At 42.4% G+C, this 23,176-nt stretch overlaps 1 protein-coding gene across 4 annotated transcripts in view; it reads left to right on the top strand.

Moving 5' to 3' along the window:
- Window positions 1-2,086: 2,086 nt before the first annotated feature.
- The window catches only part of cdi (serine/threonine kinase), a 93,922-nt gene continuing 72,832 nt past the window's right edge, over window positions 2,087-23,176 (top strand). For 2 of the 4 annotated variants that reach the window (XR_004491627.2, XR_004491628.2), the window contains exons 1-2: window positions 2,087-2,722; window positions 12,692-14,436. Coding sequence is in view for 2 of the 4 variants with exons in the window: in XM_033479626.2 (XP_033335517.1) it covers window positions 13,159-14,436 (1,278 nt within the window). In the remaining 2 variants the exon portion in view is untranslated. Of the gene's footprint in view, window positions 2,723-4,870; window positions 5,266-12,691; window positions 14,437-23,176 lie in introns of those variants that run through there. The other 2 variants (XM_033479626.2, XM_076526298.1) reach the window with 2 other exon arrangements.

A 23,176-nucleotide genomic window follows, 5' to 3' on the forward strand; every position in this document is an offset into this window, starting at 1 on the left:
TGAGGATTTGTCACTAATGGTTTATGCATTAATTTTTTGCGTTCTACGTATTTACATTCTTTCGCGATATATTGCACATTACGTATTTTAATATTCCTTCTAGATTCCGCTGTAATTTTTCTTGCGGTAGTACCAGGATTTCATGGAATTTTTAAAATTGCATCTGTCATTTTCCATATTCGCCTACAATTTTATAAAAAAATTATAAACAACTTTTTTGTTACGATTTCGATTACAAACAGCTTTCTTTAGGTAAATTTTGATTTTCTCTTATTTCACCATTACTGATTGCAACCAATACGTCCAGACGTTTGCGTCCGGCGCTTATAGGAACCCCTACCTACATATGCGCGCCTAACCCTGACCTAACCTGACATAAGCACACTGAAGATAGTCAACTGATCATCGGGCTACCTCGTGCTCGACAGACACCGGTGGATCGCGATAAACAATGATCAGCGGTGGTTTAGAATCTGCTGCAGAGTGGTGGAGGGGATGAATAAATAAAGTCGATAAATAAAGTTATTATTATTAGTATATATAAATGGATAAAAAAGAATGGGATTGGAGATGCCAATGAATTTCAACGGCAATTTCCAATGGCATCGTCGCCAGCACGTTCCGGTTCCCCCTCCACCACTCTGCAGCACATTCCACACAGACCACCATTGATAATGATTGACGAATTTGGTACTTCTCATCGCGCATTCGCATGAAAATGGATAGTTCGGCGACGAGCGGTTAACGCAGTTCTGTACGGAATTTGCTCGATGGAATCGTTTTCGCCGGTAACCGTGAAAGGACGACGAGCCGCATTCTTACGTTGGATTCGGCGCGTGGAACGCGTCCATTAAATTCGGCGCAAGAACAATCGTTACCACGAAAGTAACACCGTGAGAATAGGCGTGGAGAAATTCGTATCATTTGCTGAATGAAAAATCCGCGGAACACGGCGGTTTCACTGCGGGCGAAATAATTCATGTGAATTTCCATTCCGACCTTAACTACCATCTTCTCATCATCCGTGCCGCTGAACAACCGCTCTTTTTTCTTTCCATACCGGACGGAATGAAAGTGTGAGAATCCTCTTCGCAACTATGCGCCTTTCACTGTCTACCGTCGAAAATTTCAAGCCGGGTCTCGCTGAAAAGAATGGGATGCCCGCGGTGACGTCAAACGGCCGCTCCGATGCCGCAATCGAAATCCTTATCAATGCAGCCGGCGCATTCGGTTGCCGGCGAAAGGTCGCCGGATTCAGTCGACCGAGATCTATTCGATTTGCTCTGATCGATGGTTCAGATTTAATTAAACCGAAGCCACTACGAAGTCCCGGCGCATTCGGCTATTATTTTAATTACCGGATCATTACGATATTAAATTACTGCGCTGCGAAAGATTACGTTTCCGAGAGATTCTTCGTGTTTAATTAAACCGGTGTCGATAATCGTAAAATTGTCGTAATTCATTTTAACGGGGCATCGCTCGCGTTCGATTGAATTCGATTTAATCGACGAATATCGTAACGTCGATCGAATTAGTTTCCGATCTTTTTCTTTCACAGTTCCCGATAATGTAAAAATGTTTCCAGGACAAATTCTTCGATACGCTTCTTCTCAACGAAGTACATATTATAATTATAAATCACACGACGTCATTGCGAAACGATATACATTAGTCGCGTTTAGGGCTCGATGGTACTAGTGTTGATGAGATCCGAAGCTACTAAAACGTTCTTTTAATTACCGAGAATATTCGAAATATTCGAAGTTGATCGAATGAATCAAACTTCGTTTGAAAACATCAGGTGACTTTATGGGAATATACCGGCACCGTAAAGTGGTCGACAACGGTATTTCTGGTTTTCGGTGACTGGAGAAACAGCGTCGGGGTGGCTCCTATTATATTGTCGCGGGGTAGTATAACAGGATCATCAAGATTTAAATAGTTTCGCGCACAAAGCCCTCACGTTCGATTCCCTCGCAACGTCGCAACAACAGCAGCAGCAGCAGCAGCAGCAGCAGCAGCTGCTGCAGGTGCGCTGGTGGGGGTAAGCGTCGCGAGGCGTCGTGCACCGTCGCCGGTAGACGGCGTGCGTCGGGCCAGTTCATTCCTGTAATGGCCGCCCGTCTGGCGTTGTCGGTGACTCGGTCCGTTTCTGATTCTCGCGAGACCATAGCACCGGATCGTTCGTTTTCCGTCGTCCACGGACAAGCCCCGACAGTGCCGAGGAACCCGGTGCGACGTGGATAGGTGTCGGTGAACCCGTTGTGCACAGTGTTAACGTTGGTGGCCGGGTAATAGTATCAGTGTGTAACAGCGGCTTGCCTGTGTGTCGGAACGATCCGTGGATTCAAAAACGGTGAAAATCGCGGCGGTGTTACGCCGCTCCGTTCGATCGTCCGGTTTCGTCCTGAGCGGGTTTACAAGGCTCGACAAGAACCGAACGACACGGCGGGTGCAAGAGGAGAAACGAATACACGGGATCCTCGCGGGATCCGTGCGAGTAGATCCCCCTGTGTGTTCCCGAGACAGTAAACAAAAGTGACAGCGTGCGCGGACGCCACGGTTCTCTCGGTCATGCCTCCCGTTCTGGACGGGCCTGTCGACGGTGTTTGACGTTGTGCTGTTGCTCGTCAACAAGTCCGGTCCGAATTCCCTCCGCCGTGGTTCAAGGTCTTCTAAAACCATCCGAGAACCGTCCACGCTGCCAGCGTGCCTCCCAGTAAGTTGCACGCCGCACTCCCGATCGAACATGTTGTGTGTGTGCATGTGTGTGTGTGTGTATATGTATGCTACCGCCGGAGCATCCGCACTGACAGCCGACGTCACACGGTGGTTTTGAACTCCGAAATCAGCTTTCGTTTTCGAGCTTCTTGCAAGCGAACGAATTGTTGCTCGCAGGTTCTCGAAGACCAAACAAGGGTAGCTTGCTAACACAACAAATCCGAAAGCTCCGAGACTTGGTACATGAGTAGTATAGGTCCCCAAGTAACACGAAACTATTTCGTGCTAAGTTTCACTTTAAGGGGGTGAAATCAACCCCCAGAGAGTTTGCATTTTTGCTGCATAGCTTCGCAACGCTGAAAGATTGGACAAAGCTTTTCAGGGATGAATTGTGCAGTTTTCGATGCTCTACAACCCCGTTACGAAAGCGTTAGTCTCGTCGTGGAATTTTGTTAAATTGATAACTTTTTAGATTTGTTTGCATAACGGTAAATAAATCATTATAATGCTCCGTTATATTTTTTTGCGACTAGGGCACACGGTTGCATCTGTGAAATGCATTGTTAAAAAAGCATTCTTTCAGCTGAAAATGAAATACCAAGCAATAGACATATTTAAACTCTTCGAAAAGTGAGTTGTCCCGAATGCTTAGTTCTTGATGCTTTAGCTAGCGAAACGGAAGTCACGCGAAGCCACGATGAGACTTGTCGCAATGTATTCTTTATGACCTATTGAACGTAGTTGGGCAAGAATTTTTCGCAGTTGCGGAAGTTAGAATAATGTACGTATAGTCGAAGCTTCGGGACATCGCTTCGGGTCGAAACGGTGCGTCGCGGACACGGATCAAGATATTGTAAGAGGATTTAGGATGACTTTGGGGGTAGTAAACAGAGAGCAATTCAGACGATACTGTTTGACAGCTGCTGAAAAATACATGAAATCGTGCGATTGGTATCATATTCCAGTTTCGATACTGAAATGCAAGCGAAAAAATTATAAAATATTTCAAGAAGTACACCACACACGGATGTGTTGAAGAGTAAAAAACCAATGAAAATCTGTTTTGATGGCTGTCGCTAAGTTTGGATTCTAACTTAAGTACTTTTGCACTAGAAATAGAATAATATAGACAAAGATTTATTAGATTTTTTAAATTCCGTATATGTAGGGAGGCTGCAATTTTTGCAATATAAATGTACTATGTCGCAAGATATATTATATATAATTTTACATATTCGTGTACATATATATTTTTAGACGTTCATGTAAGCAAAATAGGATGAGCACCAAAAAAAGCGAATTTGGAAGTTAAAAAGCAATAATCGTGCAAGTTCTATTTGATAGAAATTAAAAAAACGAGGGTAGATCCATGCATTTTCGAAAAAAATATTAGTATAAAAATCGGAAAATCTCTAACGTTATTATATTACTAATTTAGTTCACGGTTTCTCGACTTCTAAACCACCGCGCGTGAACCGCGCTTTTTCCTGTTTACAACTACCCTTAGACGCCCGGCACGCTTCTTCTCTCCCACGCACAAAAATCATTACCGCCTGGTCGTGCAGTATTGTTTTCTTTCGCTAGCCTGTTATGGTGGGCCCTGAACACTCGTGTCTGGGTCATGGCCGACCCATAACGTATAAACGCTCCGCACTTGCGTTCGGAGATATAGCATGGCATGTTTCGCTGCAGTTTTATTAGAATTGTTCTGAACCAACTCTGAACTGACTGATTTTGTTTGTCGGGCGTTTCCAGCGGTTTCATCCATTTATTTTCTGGTTTTAGTGCATTCGGTTCTTTTTTGTTGTCGGAATTGTCCTCAGCGAAGTGAGGACACTGTTGACTCGGCAGTACACACGTGGGGGGTCCAATGGGAAGCCTTGTCTCCTCCTATTTTTATTGAATGAATTATATTAACGTTAATTATAATAAAAAGACGAAATGTACGTGGATATTCATTTATTGTTGTTATCAATAAGTGTCACTTCTTATCAGGGGTGCACAAGCAACCCACGTGGCACCTTCATTTTAGAAGTTCGCGTGTGTACTGCCGGGTTAATTTAGTTTGCCGCATGACATTGCGAATGGCGTGTTTTCCAGCAGTTTCGTCCACTTATTTTGTCGTTATAGTACGTTCTGTGCTTTTTTGCTGTCAAAATTTGTTACGTTATGCGTGCTACTGCAGTGTTAGAGTTGTTGTAGATGGAGTAAAAATAGCGCTAAGAACAGTACTAATGCACAGTACAAAAAGATTTACGGGCAAAACGTGTATTCTTAGCTAATTGTTTAGATCCTAAATTAAAAACTGTTCATACGTCCGCCAAAACACTGTACTTCGTCCGCTCATTATTGTCACGAACGCATAAAGTCTCAGCTGCAGACAATTCTCCGAACGGCATTCCCAGTTAATTGTTCGGATCCGAAAGTTGACAAATTTTCGTGCATCGTGCAGGCGAGTCGCCGTGCGACAGCCGGGAACGGTGCCATGCGAACCGGTCGAACCCGGGCGGAACAACAAGGGGACACGTAACTATAGATTCGGTACGTGCGTCTTCGATATTGTTTTTCCGCGAGCCAGTCTCTCTCGCCGCGGTGCATCGAACTTTCTATCGCGGTTTTCGTGTTTCCACGTCCAGCGCGCCGGCGACTGCACCATTCGAGGAAGCGCTTTGCATTCTTTGCGCATTATTGTTTCACGCCTCGGTTGGCTGGCCGTTCCTCAGCCGTTGTCAGCCGAGGGTTGTTGCATCGCCTCGGGAACCGTAGCGTGACCTAACCTAAACGCGAGCTTCTTCTGCCTGCCTGCCGTGCCGTGCCGGCGCACGGTGGCCCGGGTAACGATCACTCGTGACATGAATTCTATTTTTCATGTTCGAATAAACGGAGAGACGATTAAAATTGCTCTCAGAGGTTTCTCAATGACCATTATACCGTACGATGCCTGTGATCAAGAAAACACATCTGTGAGAAATTTTCCATTCTGTTTCTATCGCGTACCGAAATATCTGAAAAAATTCTACAATATGCGGCAGGCTGTCCGAAATAGGCCAGATATTTTTTCAAAATTTTAGGACACCACAGAACAGGGGGAAACGAGCGAAAGTGCGCGCAGTCTAATTTACCCTATCCTAACGGACAAGTTGCAAAGTTGAAATTTTGCTGAGACGAGTTTTAGCAATTTAAACTTTAACTTAATCTCGTTCTTTGTAAAAAAAAAGGATATTTTAAATGTTAGTACATACTTTTGACTGGATAATATTCTAGCTGGTGTCGAGACGAATTCGACGAGCTACTGCACCATAACCTTAAACCTTGAAACAACGCCGAAATAATTCGAGCGACGAAAAGCGAATTCCCGGGCCACTGTGCAGTGGCAGTGATCGAACGAATCCCTGGTTTGTTGTGGCTAGGATCAGCTTTGCTCCTCGGCCGGTTGTTTTGCTCTCCCGGTTTTATAAACGTGGGATCGTTAGTGCGGCTGAGTGCCGCTCGGCTCGTCAAGTGGCCGCGATTACGAGTAGTCGGTAATGTTGAGCTGTCAGAACTGGGACACGATTAAGAATCGTGACATTCGATGGGGACGGTTTCCCTCTCTGGTGAAACAATCCGGTGGTGTTCGGCATGCCTTTCAGCCACCGTTAGAATAAAAGTAGCTGCGGCGGTGTAAGCTTCAGCCTCTCTTGATTTCTGATGAGAGAACGATTCTTGCATGGTTTCTTCGAAAAGATAATGCATATTTGGGAACATAAAAAAAAATAGCGAACGTATCGGTACATATCGTACGAGGACGTGCTTCAAAACAGTGCTATGATCCTATTTTACATAGATTCTGTCGAAATGTTGACATAACCTTTCATCCCCGTTTTAATACCTCTGCTTTTGCAATTCATTTGCGATTCATTTGCAATTAAAAAAGATTTGACAAAGAAAAAGCACGATGAAATTATCATAGTTTATTTAACGAAATATTTAATGAAATTATCATAATTCATTGGTAGAAATTATAACGGTCTATGAAGGAAAATTATAATAGTTAAAATATAAGAAATTTTTGTGAAACGGTAAATTTAGTGTTCGCACACTTTTATCGAGTTCTTGACTGACTGTACCTAATTCGAGTCGATGAATATATTTGAATGAAATATTTTGTTTAACAGCACCGTTCGCTATCGTTCAATCGCGCCAAAATTTTATTAAATAATTGAGCAACCTATAAAGCTGCGTCTACAGTCAATTACTTAATATTTATCCGTTTGTTTATTAATTATACTTAATAAATGTGCTCATCGTTGAATCAACGGCTCCACGATTAAGCAATTAAAATTGTTAAAGACTAGAATTAGAATCTCTTAGAAGACACGGTCTGAAAGCTTCGAACGAGCACCGAATGTGCAGTTACGTGGTAATCTTTCCTTTTTTTCCTTCGCATTATTTTCGCCGTACTTCGACGTATATAGAGTGTGTAGACGAGTCTGAAATATTTTACAAGAAAAGCTGCATGCCGAAAGTAATAACAAAAATTCGCCGAGCTACGCGCGCGCGCGCGTGTGTGTGTATTTGTGTGGCTCGGTTGGCAAGAAAAATGGACACGCCGAGTTTCTCTGATTCTCATGCACTCGTAATTGCATTAAGTGGAATCGGTATCTAATTAGCAGGCGCGTGAACCGAGTCCTATTTAATTATTCGCTCGCCTTATGAATACCAAGTCCGATCTAACGAAGCCACGTTCGAAACAATTTTTGTTCTGCGATTTCTACTTGTACTCTTGCCGCCGCCGGGGGACCACCCCGCTTCCGGTTCAGCCCGAGACAGATGGCGTGCCGGTCGCCTCCGGCGAATCAGTTTCACGAAATAAATCCGAAAGCGTGATAGCTACAAGCTTTATGCGCGATTTAATTCAGTTTGTATTCGGTTGCCGCTCTCCCATTCGGTGAAACCGACACCGAGTCGGAATTTAATTGCGAGCCCCGTTAACAGGAAGAGAAACACGATTGTCTCGAAAAGTAAATCGATGTTAGTAACGACAATAGAGTCGAGTAAGATTGTATACGATCTACTGCATTTTACGTAACAGCTTCACAGTTTGCCATCAATTTTGCACGAGATGAAACTGGCAGAATGCGACCATAACCTCGAAATGTTGACCGATGAATTGCGAAACCCGTTCGACGCGAAAAGTAAACGGAAAATCGAGAGCAGAAATGACGTGGAATCAAATTTCATACTGTTTGCGATATTTTATGTAATTATTTCAATTATTTTTTTTTTTTTTAATATTTCGTACAAGTGAAAATTAACGTAAACCTGGAACACGATTGGCTCGGAAAATAAACAAGGAGTCGTCAGGAACAACAACTGAGTCGAGCACGCATAAATACAATTTTGTACATTTTATACATCGATTACAGTTCGCCGTAAATTTTGCACGAGATAAAACTGACAAACGTGACTATAACCTCGAAATGTTGACGATGAATTGCGAAACCGGTCTGGCGCGAAAAATAAACGGTAAATCGAGAGAGTGCAACTGTTATCGAATTTCATTGAGTTCTAAATATCTTACGTAACGATTACAATGTCGTGCAACACAAAAGTAGATTTCACCAGAAAATTCGGAAACCATTTGGCGCAGACGTAGCCCGAACGGTGAGCTGCGAAATTTTATTAATACCGATGTAATCAAATGTAACGTTGCGATAAATGAGTTTCGTTGGCGATTCGCCAACTGGTTTGCAAAATTGCATTTTCAATGTAAACGGTCACTAATAGCAACGGTTCGGCTGGAAACCGACGGCGGCCGATTAGACACGGACGTTCACGTGATTTGCGCGGTGTAATTGCGGACGGATCGCGTCTCCGGCGTGCGAAAACGATCACAGTGGTTTCTCGCGAAAGAAGTAGCGCTGCTTTGTAAATCAAATCGGCTTGCGCGCGCGCGTGCGAAGCCGCGGCAACGTTCGAGGAACAAGCTAGGCACCTGCGTCAGGGTTATTTAACGAATCCGTCTGCATTCCTTTGGCCAGGAATTTGGCATATTATTACGCGATACACGCGGCACGATTAGCGCCAACATTTCCAATTGTTTGTGCCTCGGTTGCGTCGGACGTGCGAGCCAGTGTCGTAAATCCTTTGGTTTCTCTTTACGAGCCTCGAACGACCCTAGCGATCGTAGCGAATCGGCCAATTTCGCACCGCGATCCTCGGATTTTTCTCTTCGACTCGTCGAATGAAGCATCTTTGAACAGAGATCACAGGCTCTGCCATGGGGCCTCGCGTCCTATAGGTCTTACTAGGATTTAGGGTATAAAATATGATGCAATTATTTTCTCATAAGTGAAACGCAGAACGGTGTATTATTTATTATATATATTATATGTATATATATATTATTAATATAATAACAATAGTATATAATATAGCATAAAATATAGAATATAAAATCTAAAATGTAGAATAGAGAATATAAAATATAGGGTGTCGTTAATAACCTTAGCAGGTTAAGCTAGGAAAGAAAAAAAAATATAGAATATAAAACATAAAATATAGAACATAAAATATAAAATATAGAATATAAAATATAGTATATAGAATATAAAATATAGAATATAAAATATAGAATATAAAATATAAAATATAGAATATATAATAATAATACTACTTTATATTATATATTTGGTGTGATACTTTTTTTCTGTAGAATTCAACGCTTTATCCGAATTCGGGAAGAAATATTAACAATTCGATTTAAAAATATTGAAGGTGACCTTCGCATCTCGACAAGAAAGCAAAATAACATAAAACTGATGGCAATATTGCATGTCCCCCTGGAAGCCGTGCAACTTCTATCTGAAGCCTCCGGTGTAAGTAAACTCTCCCAAACTATCCCTCGGCGTTGAAACAAAAATCGACAAAGAGTAGTCCATTTTCACAATTGTCAAAGCGACACCACTGAACATTGGAAATTGCAACGTGAAATAATCGCAGAACGGACGTCCGCGGGTTTAGTCTTCAGCGAGGCAAGGGATTATGTACACGACGGGGTCGTTAGGCAGAGGAATCAATGAGTCCGCGTTAGTTACGGGTGCTTGGCCGGCTATATCGGACCCGGATATTTTTTCAATGATGATCTGGCCTGGCCACAGAGCCGTTGTGAACCGAAGTTCTGCAGCGGACCGTACGCGTACCCGGATAGGTCAAAGCGAGCACGGATTAGACGCGGGTCAGGTGTTCGTAGTATTATATGTGTATATATATATTGACAGCGCAGTAAGTAGGATAGATATAGATTAGCTCAATATGCTATATTAACGCGGCTTTAATATTGTATATTAGGTGTGGGTTGCATCGGTTGCGCGGCGGATATGGGTTAGGTCGATGCAGCGTGACGGTGTCGTGCCGCAGGGTTTAATCCGATCCCATGAAACGTTCCGCGATTGAAGGGATCCGCGACAATAACGAGCCAGTTGCGATAGTTGGAATATCTTTTAGGACAAACGTCCGCGCTGTTCTCCGAATTACAAACAAACGACTGAATTATTTTGGAGGAAATGAAATGCGTGGTCAAGGTCAGCATTCTGGACAACATTCAACTGCATATTTTACCATCGCGAGGCCACAGTTTCCGAGATACAGTAATTTCTCCTAAAAATGCTCGGAGGATGATATTTGAGAATAATAAGTCGCGATTCTTCGGGCCTCGCTGCTTGTTTTTATGGGAACTCGAGGCAGCTGGCAAAAAAAGGCAGCAGGTAAAAAGAGACAGCGGCATCATAACTTGGACCGACTCCGTCGACCCTTGGCACCGACGTAGCAATAAACTACATAGGCGCAGCACTAGCACAGGAAAATTCACAGCAACCCGAAATTCGGCACTTCCGGGAGAAATTACTGTATTAGCTTAAACCTGTGGATAACCGAGAATTTAATTCAGACTTAATACAGACTTAACATGAGTTATAACTAGATCACAGATTTTATTTATATATGACGAGAATATGCAGATCAAATGCAGAGTAATTAAAACATTTGAACGAATTGATAATATTGTCGCATTATCAACTCGTTGCGATTTGATATTTCGCAGAAGAATCTACTGATAACTAATCAGTCTATTAGCAGACTAAAAGTCAACTGATAACGTTTCTAAAACGACACGAACGTTCTAAGTACAGGTTAGGTTTGGCTCGGGTGTGACCTAGATTAGATTTAGTATACTTAAGCTTCAGATATCGTTTTGAACAATTTCTCTCCGCACGTATTATCCTCGCTCGGCTTCAATTACTGCGATACATCCACGAAACTGTTGCTGCTGCTGCTGTAGCGAATACCGCATTGTATAGGTTACGGTCCGCACCGCTCGCTAGGCTGCAGGCGACATCTATCAAAAACCGATATCAATCCCAATGATTATACATTGTAATGCTAGAATAAAAACGATCACTTAAATTTTTCATTTCTACTCTTTTTCCCACGATTCGAAGGCAATTCGGAGGCCACGTGACACGATTCGAAAGCACTTGTAAACTTGTAATTTCGTATCTAAAATCTGTCAGATTATTTCGGTGCAGCCTGTACGTCACGAATGAAGACGGACTATATATATTATGTATATTATATGTATGTATATTATATACTATAATATATAATATATAATTAATACTATATATAATACTATAATATATAATATATAATTACTATAATAATATCTATAATCACATCTCTTCCCAAATTGCCCATTCTCGTTCACAAGTTCGGGAACATTTTGAGAGACTGTGCCCTGTTAGCAGCGCTATCAGAAAAAAAAATTCTCGCTACATAATCATTCTTACTTACCAAAACTTTCCGGCATTGAACGATTTTCATAATTTTTAATATTATTATTAACAGTTAACTGCGCTCGACAACTTTGCCAGAAAAATCGTAGCGATTTTTGGTGTCGCGAGCATGCCCCAAGATTTAGGATACTGGGATCATGGGAATGCGTGATATTAAAAATTCGAACACGGTGTTGCAAAGTAGAGGTTTCAAGCTTCGATTTAAAAGAAGATTCATAATTTTATGACAGCTTGTAATGGAGCTACAGCTGTTCAAATATTGACAATTTTCGGTCAAAAATTAGGGTCGCTTTAATTTTACCGTCGAGTGTATTTTGTTTATTGTTCTGAAAAATTATTCTTCTGTAAGCAAGAATATGCTCAACAGCAGGCGAAATACCCTTTGGATTACAGAAACTAATATACAGGGTGTCCCAAAATAATGGGAAATGAGGGATTCCTGAGGTCATTTGAAGTGACTTTTTTCTTTACAAAAATTTTCTTCGAGGCATCGTTCACGAGTTATTAACAAAAAACACTGACCAATTAGAGACGTGCTCAGCTAGTGCGAGGCGGTCGAGCCAACGAGCGCGCGGAGCCTTGTTCCGTTGATTGGCTCGGCCACCTCGCGCCAGCCGAGCTCGCTTCTCATTGGCCCACGGTTTTTCGCCAATAACTCGTGAACAAAGTCTCGTAGAACAATTTCGCTAAGGAAACAGTTACTTCAAATAACCTCAGGAACCCGTCATTTCCCGGAAGTGCCATAATTTCGGGACAACCTGTGTACAGTGCTCACATGTTCTCCTTAATTGACGCTCAGATTATATAGTAATTTCTCTCTAATTCGCGCTTAGATTGCGCATAAAAATGGACAATCTGAGTTATCAATTAGGGAGAACTTGCCGTATAATTCTCTCAAAAAAATGCATTCTAAAGAACCTAAACGAAGACAAGAGTCACGCATGATCTCTCACGACCCCACAAAACAATCTATCACCGAAGCTTTAAACTTATCAAATGGCATAATCGTTCGAATACTTTCTCACACCACCGCGCTGCCGCCACACACAGCCCCTCCCCCAAATACTCCAAACGAGCTAGAAAACCCATCGACGAGTGCTCGAATTGTTATTCACGGTCCGCCCGGGGCACAGATTTCTTGCAGGAAAGAGACTCCGAAGACGCCGACTCGAGGACGTTGGAGGAAGAGACGAGGTAGCCGCTGGCAGTGTAGGCGAGAGATGTGCCAAGTCGGTTCGTGGTGGCTGCCCCATGAGGTCCACGGTGTGGTGTGAGCCGCACGGTTGCCGCAGTGCGTCCGCCGGGCCCCATGCCCCATCCGCCATCGATTCCGGATCGTGATCCCACTGCCAAGCAACGGGGCTCGGACACGCGCGCCGAGTTGAAGCGCTGAAAGGATGCCGAGGATCAGCGCCGTGGGCGCAGCCCGCCGCGTTCGAAGCGTTCCCGCGACGTCCACGAAGCCGAGCACGCAGGTCTAACCCGGAAGACCGTGTCGCCTCGGTGGAGAAGAGGTCCCGGGGAGTCGTGTGATGCGGGCCGAGAAGACGGTAGCGAGCTGCCAGCGTTCCTGCCAGATCTGCCCGCAATAACGGCGAACATGTTCGGCAAGGTGCCACCCTCGAACACGCCGGGCCCACCCTGCACCGGCAAGTCCTGCAGCCCGAGCTCCGCGGGGGCCGCCTGTCTGCCGTGTTTCTCGTCGGAGGAGGCGGCCAGCCTGGCCGCGGACGAGGGCAAGCCGAAGCCCTGGAGGCCGAAGGACACCTGCGCGCCGGTGGTCTCCGAGGCGCCACACCTGCTCGACGAGAGCAAACCGAAGCCCTGGAGACCCAAGGACAGCGTCGTGCACGACGCGCCCGCCGTGGAGGACAAGAAGCCCAGAAGGGCAAAGGAGGACGTCGCCGGCAAAGAGGACAACAAGGTATGGAGGCCGAAGGAGAGCGAGCCGTGTTCCCACCTGACCGAAGACAAGTCGATCAGGAGTCCCACGATCGACGATAAGTCCGCCAGCTCCCAGGAGTCCGGTCCCCCTGGGAACTGCGCGCAGTCGTCGACCCCGTTCGCGGAGCTCGGCAGACCCTGCAGGGCCGAGGCAACGACCTCGAAGAGCTGCTCGAAGTTCTCTAGCAAAGAGTGCCACGCGAGGAGCCACGCGCTGCCGGCGAAGATCAGCTGCCCGAGCCCGGCGATTCACAAGTGCTCATCGAACCCGAACTGTCCCAGCTTCGCGAAGGCCCCGGGCTGCGCCGCGAAGTCGCAGAGGGCGCTGTGTTCGGGCAGCCTGGGCAGCCTGAGCGCGGACGCCAGGGAGCCCTCGTCGAAGCTGGCGAAGAAGCAAGTCGGCTCCAGGGAGCCGCAGAGGGTCGCCCAGACCCTGGCGACCATGGTCAAGGGCACCTCGAGGTCGTCCAGGCCAGCCGGCGAGCCCTGCGACGAGGACGCCGAGCTGGCCGCTATCCAGGACTCCTGCCAGAAAAAGGTGTACCTAGAGAAGGACCTGGCCGCCGCTGCCTGCGACAGGATCTGCAGGGACGGCTCCCCGGTGCAGAAGGACTGGCGGTGCAACGGGGACGCGCTGCAACAGAGCTGCATATCCTGCTTGCCGCAGGACCTGCCGACCGAGCTACAGCTCTCCTCGCCCAGGACTTACAAGGACAGGGAGAAGTGCAGAGACCCTTGGCGACCCACCGAGATGGAGAGCAACGTGTGCACCAGCTTGAACGTGTGCCCCGGGGACGTATTTCAGGACACCGGGTCCAAAAGGAGGACCGGGGCATCCTGCCAGGCGCTCAGGCACGCGGTCGCGTCCTTGAACCGGCTCGACGACTTCTACATGGAGAAGATCGGCGCCGGGTTCTTCTCCGAGGTCTTCAAGGTGAGTGCCTCTGTTTCGCTCTCGATAATATTATACATTCCCGGCACTAGGATATATTATATATATTACATGTATACATGTAATAACAGATACGATATAATAATAAATATGTGAACAATGAAGGGATGATTAGCTGGGATGATTCTTGAGGTCATTTGGAGCAACTTTTGCTTTTTCGGAAATGTTCTACGAGGCTTCGCTTGCGAGTTATTGATGAAAAACCGTGGGCCAATGAGAGGCGTGCTCGGCTGGCGCGAGGCGGTCCGCGCGAAGCCCAGTTCCGCTGATTGGCGCGACCGTCTCGCGCTAGCCGAGCGCGCCGCGCCTCACATTGGCCCACGGTTTTTCGTCAATAACTCGCGAACGAAATCTCGTAGAACATTTTCGATGAGGAAAAAGTTACTTCAAATTATCTCAGGAACCCTTCCTTTCTCGCTTGAACAATAATTTTGGGTCACCTTGTATATGGTGTCCTTTTTAAATCGCGCGTGCAAATAGAAAATGGACGACGATGAGAAAAATGTATTCGAATGCTTGAATAGTGAATATTGAGCCATGGTCGACGGCCCGTCTCTTCGAGATCAGATTCGAGATCATCTCTTCGAGCTCGCGAATGCATAAAATCCGCGGCGATGCAGCTGGCGATAACGATTCGAAAATAAATGAAAGGAACAGGTGTTCGCGCGCAAGATCGCTAGCTGCGCCGTTTCATCGAATGGCGGGAACGGTATCGCGGACGAGAGCGATGCGATCGCGAGCCGGGTAGATTTATTCCGAGCGTGTGCACGTTTCTTGTTCCGGAATCCGCAATTAGGATACGCGAACAGTGGACTCCGTCGGCCAATTAGCAATGGTTTCTCCGCTGCGCGCCGGTTTTTGCCCGTTTCATATTTTCGCTGTCGCTGTTACATTATGTATCGCGTTGTTTCCGTCGCTCGTTTCGCAACGCCGATCCACGTTATCGCCGACAGATTAGCATCGCCGGCGGATTAGATTGGAACGTGCGCGCAACATTCCTGGAACGTCGGTTACATTTCGCCAGCGATCACACGTTTATTCGCCCATCTCTGCGCTTTTTCCCTTTTCGGGATTTTCAATGTTTGCTCTTTACGAAATTAAAAGCGATAAGTTAGTGGTAATAATAGGCGATCTTTTCATCGAACGTTTCTCGAAGATTAAATCCGGTTTTTGGAAGAATATTCTACAACTTCAGTTCTATTTATATCGTTTCGACGTAAGACAAGAAAATTCTTTATTGCTGTGAAGTATAGTTCTCATTAATAAAATTTATTTAATTAAATAAACGTCGATAGAGTTGATCGTACTTTTAGTAACTGTCGTTTTACCTTTATAATAGTGTCATCGTCGAATAGCTGAGATTCTCCTGATTAAAATGAGTCCAAACACGACGTAAATCGAACCAGTTTAAGCCACTCTCAATTAATAAACAATCTACCTGGTGAGTCAAGCGACTCGCACACCCGAAATAATTTTTTAATTATGCTTTTCCTGAAAAATTGTGAAATACATGGTATCAGAGGTGAGTCGAGGTCCTCGTATATATAGAGAAGTTATCAAGTTTCCAACACAGTACACGAAGTGTGCAATATGTACAAGTTTCGTGGCTCACCCGGTATAATAATAAGCTCTTCAATGGCTGTAGTCCGATTTCCGTCGTGTTTGGACTCATTTTAACGAGAAAAATCTCAGCTATTCATCGGTGCTACAATTATCAAAGTAAAAGGAGAATTAACTGGCAATAAAATAACATTTTTAAAGTAAAATAACATTTTCCTTGCGTGTTTACTCCATCCGCGGCGTCATACCGACGCATGTTAGCCTCCTTTCTTTTCACCTCGGTCGTCCTCCGTTCTCGTCTACTGAATCGATTTGAACGCCCCGGGTCAAGATGACCCGGTCGCCGCGGTTCAACGCACAAACATTCGCCGCCTCGTCTATTCACGTCTCTCTGCACAGAATATCCTAAGCAAAAAGGGGGCAGAGACTTTCACCGCTGCTGAAAAAATACAATCGCCCGGACGGATTGCACGTGCATCGTTTTACTACGATCACGAGTCAAAAGTGACCTTGGGTCAGCGGCTCGGGTTCAAAGCAGATTCGAAATTACCGTGGGCTTTCGTTGCCCGACGAACATGATTTCGAGCGGCGTGTTAGAGATTCGCGGGAGAAAAAAAAATTGTACGGCCAGGTGAGCAGCGTATCCCTGCGCGCGCGTGTCGTTCCGATAATAATTCGTGCCGCTCGCGGCTCTCGAGCGTATGGCACTCTCCGCGCTGCTCTCTCACTGTTATTACTAGGTCATTGTCCCTGGCAGCTTCTACGGGAGAAATTGGAAGTTGCTAGAGACCTTGTCCTAATAACACGGAGATGCGTTGCGTTCGCTCCCACTCGGCATACCATCGCCGTCCAATCGGAGCCGCGGCACGCGTGGACCCCTTTCTCATTGAGTTCATCCGCAATTTATTTTTTCAAACGCTATTCCAAATACCGCGTATAGGTTCCTACCGACGGTCTTCCACGGAAAACAATCTCCACGTACGAATAATTCTAGTCGTCAGCGTTTATTAGACCGCGGATTTTATTTATGCAAAATACAAAATTGTCTGCGTTAACTGCCGTGAGGAGTTGCATACAGGATACAGTGTGCTAAAACTATAGCGCTTTCTATAGTTTCGGTTAGTTTTGTAGTTGGCTTAAGAACGCGGAAAAGTTGTTTTTCGTTGATTCATTCAGTTAATTATTACCTAATTTGATGTTAAAAATTATTATAAAATTTTGGCGGTGCTATAGTTCCGCGCCACACTGTAGATGTATATATATATATGCAATATAATATATTATGCACTATATAGTATAGTATAATGTATACTGTACTATATATATTTACTGTACCATACTGTATACTATTCTAAATACTATACTAGACCATATACTGTGCTATATTTACTATACTATACTATATAGAAATATATATAAAATCTATTACGAAAATATTTCATTTTGATATTTTGTATAAAGTTATTTATTCGTAATGTTATTTATTCGGAATACTATATACCATACCATATACACTTAAATTCCTTGAATGGCTGCATAAATGAATTTAAACTTCGAAAATATTAAATCAAAGACGTATTGCACAGTGTCTATTGTGTAATTGCATATCCGTGTACTCAATCTTTTGTCGAACCATTTAAATTAATAATGAAACGCGAAAAATATAGCTCGATTAAATTGAAACGAATTATTAAAAAGCAGAGAATCGCAGTTACAGATCTTCGATCGCCTGTCAGGTAGTTTCGTCCCACTCCGCGATGATTTGGTGGCACGCAATAAAACCCGGTCAAGCAGGTGGCATGTTTACGTGTTTCTTGGCGGATCGGCCGACCTGACGCGTGACGTAACGACGCGCGATTGTTAGGGTAGCGGGAGTGGATTATGCATCGCGTTCCGTGAAATCACGGGCTTCCTTGTTCCGCGGCTTTATTATCGCGATTCCCAGAGAAGACAAATAATTATAATCATCTCCTTGGATCTATGTTGGTCAGGGCTGGCCGCAGCTGGTCGACTTTGACGCATAGCGAAATGGAAACCTGTTTTCCCTGGCCAAAACTCAATTTCTGATGCTTCAATTTCGGAAAAATTTGTGCGCAGCCGTTCCACGCTTCGAAATCCAACGTATTGGTCGTTTTAAATGATTATGTGCGCGGGGACGCAACGCTGAAGGCAAAGTTCGAAGCAACAGGTTTCAATGACTGTTTTATGTAATGAATATTATAGCAACTGATTATACAATAATTCTGACTGCTTTATATACTGTATATTATACTGACTGTTTTATATATTATATATCATAGTGACTGTTTTATATACTATATACTATAGTGACTGTTTTATGTACTATATATTATAGTGACTGTTTTATGTACTATATATTATAGTGACTGTTTTATATACTGTATATTATACTGACTATTTCATATTCAGTATATTATACTGACTATTTTATGTTCAGTATATTATACTGACTATTTTATGTTCAATATATTATACTGACTGTTTTATATATTATATATTATAGTGACTGTTTTATATACAATATATTATAGTGACTGTTTTATATACTGTATATTATACTGACTATTTTATATTCAATATATTATATTGACTGTTTTATATATTATATACTACAGTGATTGTTTTATATACAATATATTATAGTGACTCTTAAATATATTGTATATTTTACTGACTATTTTATATACAGCATATTATACTGACTGTTTTATACACTACTATATTATACTGTCTGTTTTATGCACTAGAAAATAATTAATTGTATCTTCATTTGTATAAACAATTCTTAAGAATTATTTAAACCACATACGAACGCCGCAGAAATTCGAATGTTCATATGAAATATTTTAAATAACCGAGCTCGAAATATCGGGGACATTTTGGTTATAAAGTTTAAGCGGTACACCCGGTATACGAGGCGTGCATCTGGAGAGGCTAAAAGATTTCATCGCGCGGCCGAAATGGCAACAAGTAATAACAACGACGGAGCGTTCGAGTAGGCGGCAGGCACTTAAGGAGGCTTTGACCTACGGCACTGATCGCGGCGATCCTCCACGGAGGAGTGGATTTATTTTCGAACGGAACCGCGGAGGATGCGTTCTGCCTTCGCACAGCGGGCTGGCAACCAAGAAGGGACCATTGTGTCGCTATGGTCCTTTTTCTAAAAAAGCTGGCCGACATTCACACGATTTTTATGGAAGCCGACACTCTTACGTTTTAGTAACTCGGAGATTTCGGGCGTTGACTTTGTATTTTGCAACCACATTGTTTCCAGTTTCATTTTTCATTTCCTTTCTTCATTTTTTATTTTCCGTTTTATGGTTCCCATATTTCATATTTGATATCTTATATTTCATATTCCATATTTAATATATCATATCTGATATTTCATATTCCATATTCATATTCCATATTTCATATTCCATATTTCATATTCCATATTTCATATTCCATATTTCATATTCCATATTTCATATTCCATATTTCATATTCCATATTTCATATTCCATATTTCATATTCCATATTTCATATTCCATATTTCATATTCCATATTTCATATTCCATATTTCATATTCCATATTTCATATTCCATATTTCATATTCCATATTTCATATTCCATATTTCATATTCCATATTTCATATTCCATATTTCATATTCCATATTTCATATTCCATATTTCATATTCCATATTTCATATTCCATATTTCAAATTCCATATTTCATATTCCATATTTCATATTCCATATTTCATATTCGATATTTGATATTCCATACTTACTATTCCATATTTCATATTTCATATTCCATATTTAATATTCCATATTTGATATTTGATATTCCATATTCCATATTTGATATTTGATATTTCATATTTCATATTTCATATTTCATATTCTATATTTGATATTTGATATTCCATATTTGATATTTGATATTTCATATTCCACATTTGATATTTCATATTTCATTGTTGTTGTCTTGGCACTATTATTATTATTATTATTATTATTATTATTATTATTATTATTATTATTATCGTTACTAATATTATTTTATTATTATCGTTGTTAATATTATTTTATTACTATCACCACTATTATTATTGTTTTATTATTATCATTATTATTCTGTAGAATCTTTGTGCAGAAATTAAAAGGGCATCTGTCCAGTTTATGTTAAATAAGTAAATAACAGTAATTACCGGCACATCGTTGATCATGCTCGAACAGCTGTGATCGTCGATCCGATCTCGCGGGATCTCTCCTTTTCCCGTTCCGAAATTACGCTCCGCGCGAGCGGTAGACGGAGCCAGCCTGCTATCGTACGTTTCTCCGTTGAATTAACGGCGATGTTCGAGGTCGCGTCCTTGGCGCGTCATTACGCGAGAACCGATGTGAGTCAATTTGCGCGAAAGTTTCAGCTGGGTGAAAGTCACGAAAGTCGATCGAAGAAATTGCGAAAAATCGGATGGAGAGTCGCGAGACACTGTCAATTAGGTCTCCGGGTTCTCGTATTCACAAATTCCTGGTGACGGCGATCGTTCAGGATCAGAGGACGATCGAGATTCGAAATAACGGAAGTCGGTCGGTGAGAGTTTAGAAATTGATCGATCGCCGGATCGATGGAACGTTTGGCGACTCCAGATTCTTAAAAAGTAGGAAGTCCATAGGCGGGCACAAGCAATTATTCGTGGTGAACATTCGATTTATTCGAGGATCCAAGAGGAGCTCCAGAAAATAAAATTTTTTCTGATAAGACGGTCGTGATTTGAAAAATTGGGAACAACGTGGAACACGATAATTCATATTTGATATTTGATATTTGATATTCCATATTGATATTTCATATTTGATATTTCATATTTCATATTTGATATTCCGTATTTGATATTTGATAATTCATATTCGATATTCCATATTTGATGTTCCATATTCTATATTCCATATTCGATATTCCATATTCGATATTCCATATTTGATATTTCATATTCTATATTTGATATTTGATATTTGATATTTCATATTCGATATTCCATATTTGATATTTCATACTTCATATTTCATATTTCATATTTGACATATCATACTTGGTATTCCATATTCGATATTCCATATTGAATATTTTATATTTGATATTTCATATTTGATATTTCATATTCGATATTCCATATTTGATATTGCATATTCTATATGTTATTTTTGATATTCCATACTTGATATTTCATATTCTATGTTCCATATTTTATATTTCATATTTGATATTTCATATGTGACATTTCATATTTCACTGTTGTTAACTTGGCATTATTATTGTTATTATTATTATTATTACTGTTACTATCAATTGTTATCAAACAATTCAGATAACATATTTATATCCAGCAAACAAGAAAAAGTAAATAGCATCTGGCTTTATCCTATTAACAACAGTGTCCAAAGGAACAATAATCTACAATACTAATCTACAATACTAATCTAATTGTACAATAATCTGAGATCATCGAGAGATAAAACACGTCGCAGAATAATAAAAATTTCTCCGTTATCGGTCGAGGAAAAGCCGATAGAGATCACCTTTTACAACGGCATATCCGGGCGGTCTTTGGATCAGCCGCGAGATAAACATAAGCTCATAACATGCACGTGTCACACAAGCCTCCACGAAAAGTACCAGGATGAACAAAAACTGCGAAACTCCCCCCGGATTCTTGTGTCACGTCGTGCGACGTCGCGTCGCGTCAATGATTAAGCAAAATCACGAAAGCAATTAAACTGTGTTACGAAGTCCGGCAATTTCGACGGAAATTCGACGTCGTCGTCGTCGTCGTCGTCGTCGTCGTCGTCGTCGTCGTCAACATCGTCGCCACCACGGTGACGGGGCTCGATTAAACTTGTCCCCGACTAGATCTTGGATCGCTGGAGATAAGGCACGCGCGACAGTGATCGGTTGTCGAACAGGGTCTGGAGATTCGTTGGAAAATAATGCAGGATCGATTTTTCTAAAAGGAATTTGTGAAGTGGCGAACGTAATTTTATGCATTTATAGGAGAAATAGGGTGTTAGTTTCTTGGACTTCAATATTTTGGACTTCAGACTTTCCGACTCCAGTCCTTAGACTTCAGTCTTTTAGACTACAGTCATCTGGACTTCAGTCTTTTGGACTTCAATCTCTCAAACTTTGAATTTCAGTCTTGGACTCCAGTCTTCTTAACTTCAGTCTTCGAATCCAGAGTTCTGGACTTTAGTCTTTGGACGTCAGTCTTGTGCACTTGAGTCGTTTGACTCCACTATTTTTTCGTCAAACATTGGACTTTAGTCTTTTGGACTCGAGTCTTTACATTTTTGTTTTTTAGACACCATTCTTTAGTCTTCAGTCTTGGACTCCGATCTTCCGAACTTCAATTTTGGTCTCCAGTCTTCTGGATTCCAGTCATCGGACTTCAATCTTAGATTTCAGGCTTGGACTTCAGTCTTTTAGACTCCAGTCATCTGGACTTCAGTCTTTTGGACACCATTTTTTAAACTTCAGTCTTGGACTCCAGTCTTTCAAACTTCAATCACTGAACTTCTGTCATTGGACTCCAGTCTTCTGGACTTCAGTTATTAGACTTCATTATTTAGACAACAGTGTTTTGGACTCCCGTCTTTAGACTTCAGTCTATTGGACTCCTGCCTTAGACTTTAGTTTTTTGAACTTCAGTCTTTAAACTTCAGTCTCCTGGACTCTAATCTTCTGGACTTCAGTCATTGCACTTCATTCTTTGGACTCCAGTCTTTTAGACTTCAGTCTTGAACTTTACTCTCTGGACGCCAGTCTTGTGCAGTCTTTTGGATGTCAATCATTAGACTTCAGTCTTTTGGACTCCAGTCTTCTGGATTTCAATCTTCTGGACTCCAACCTTTTGGATTCCAGTCTTTAGACTTCAGTCTTAAACTTCAGTCTTTGGACATTAATCGTTGGACTCGAGTCTTTTGGATGTCAATCATTGGACATCAGTCTTTTGGATGTCAATCATTGGACTACAGTCTTCTAAACTTCTGTCTTCTGGACTTCAGTCTTTTGGACATTAGTCCTTTGGAATCCAGTTTTTATTTTTCAGTCTTGGACTCCAGTCTTTTGGACTTCAGTCATTTAACTA

This window comes from Megalopta genalis, chromosome 14 (genome assembly GCF_051020955.1).
Source record: "Megalopta genalis isolate 19385.01 chromosome 14, iyMegGena1_principal, whole genome shotgun sequence".
In the NCBI taxonomy this organism is placed as follows: domain Eukaryota; kingdom Metazoa; phylum Arthropoda; class Insecta; order Hymenoptera; family Halictidae; genus Megalopta; species Megalopta genalis.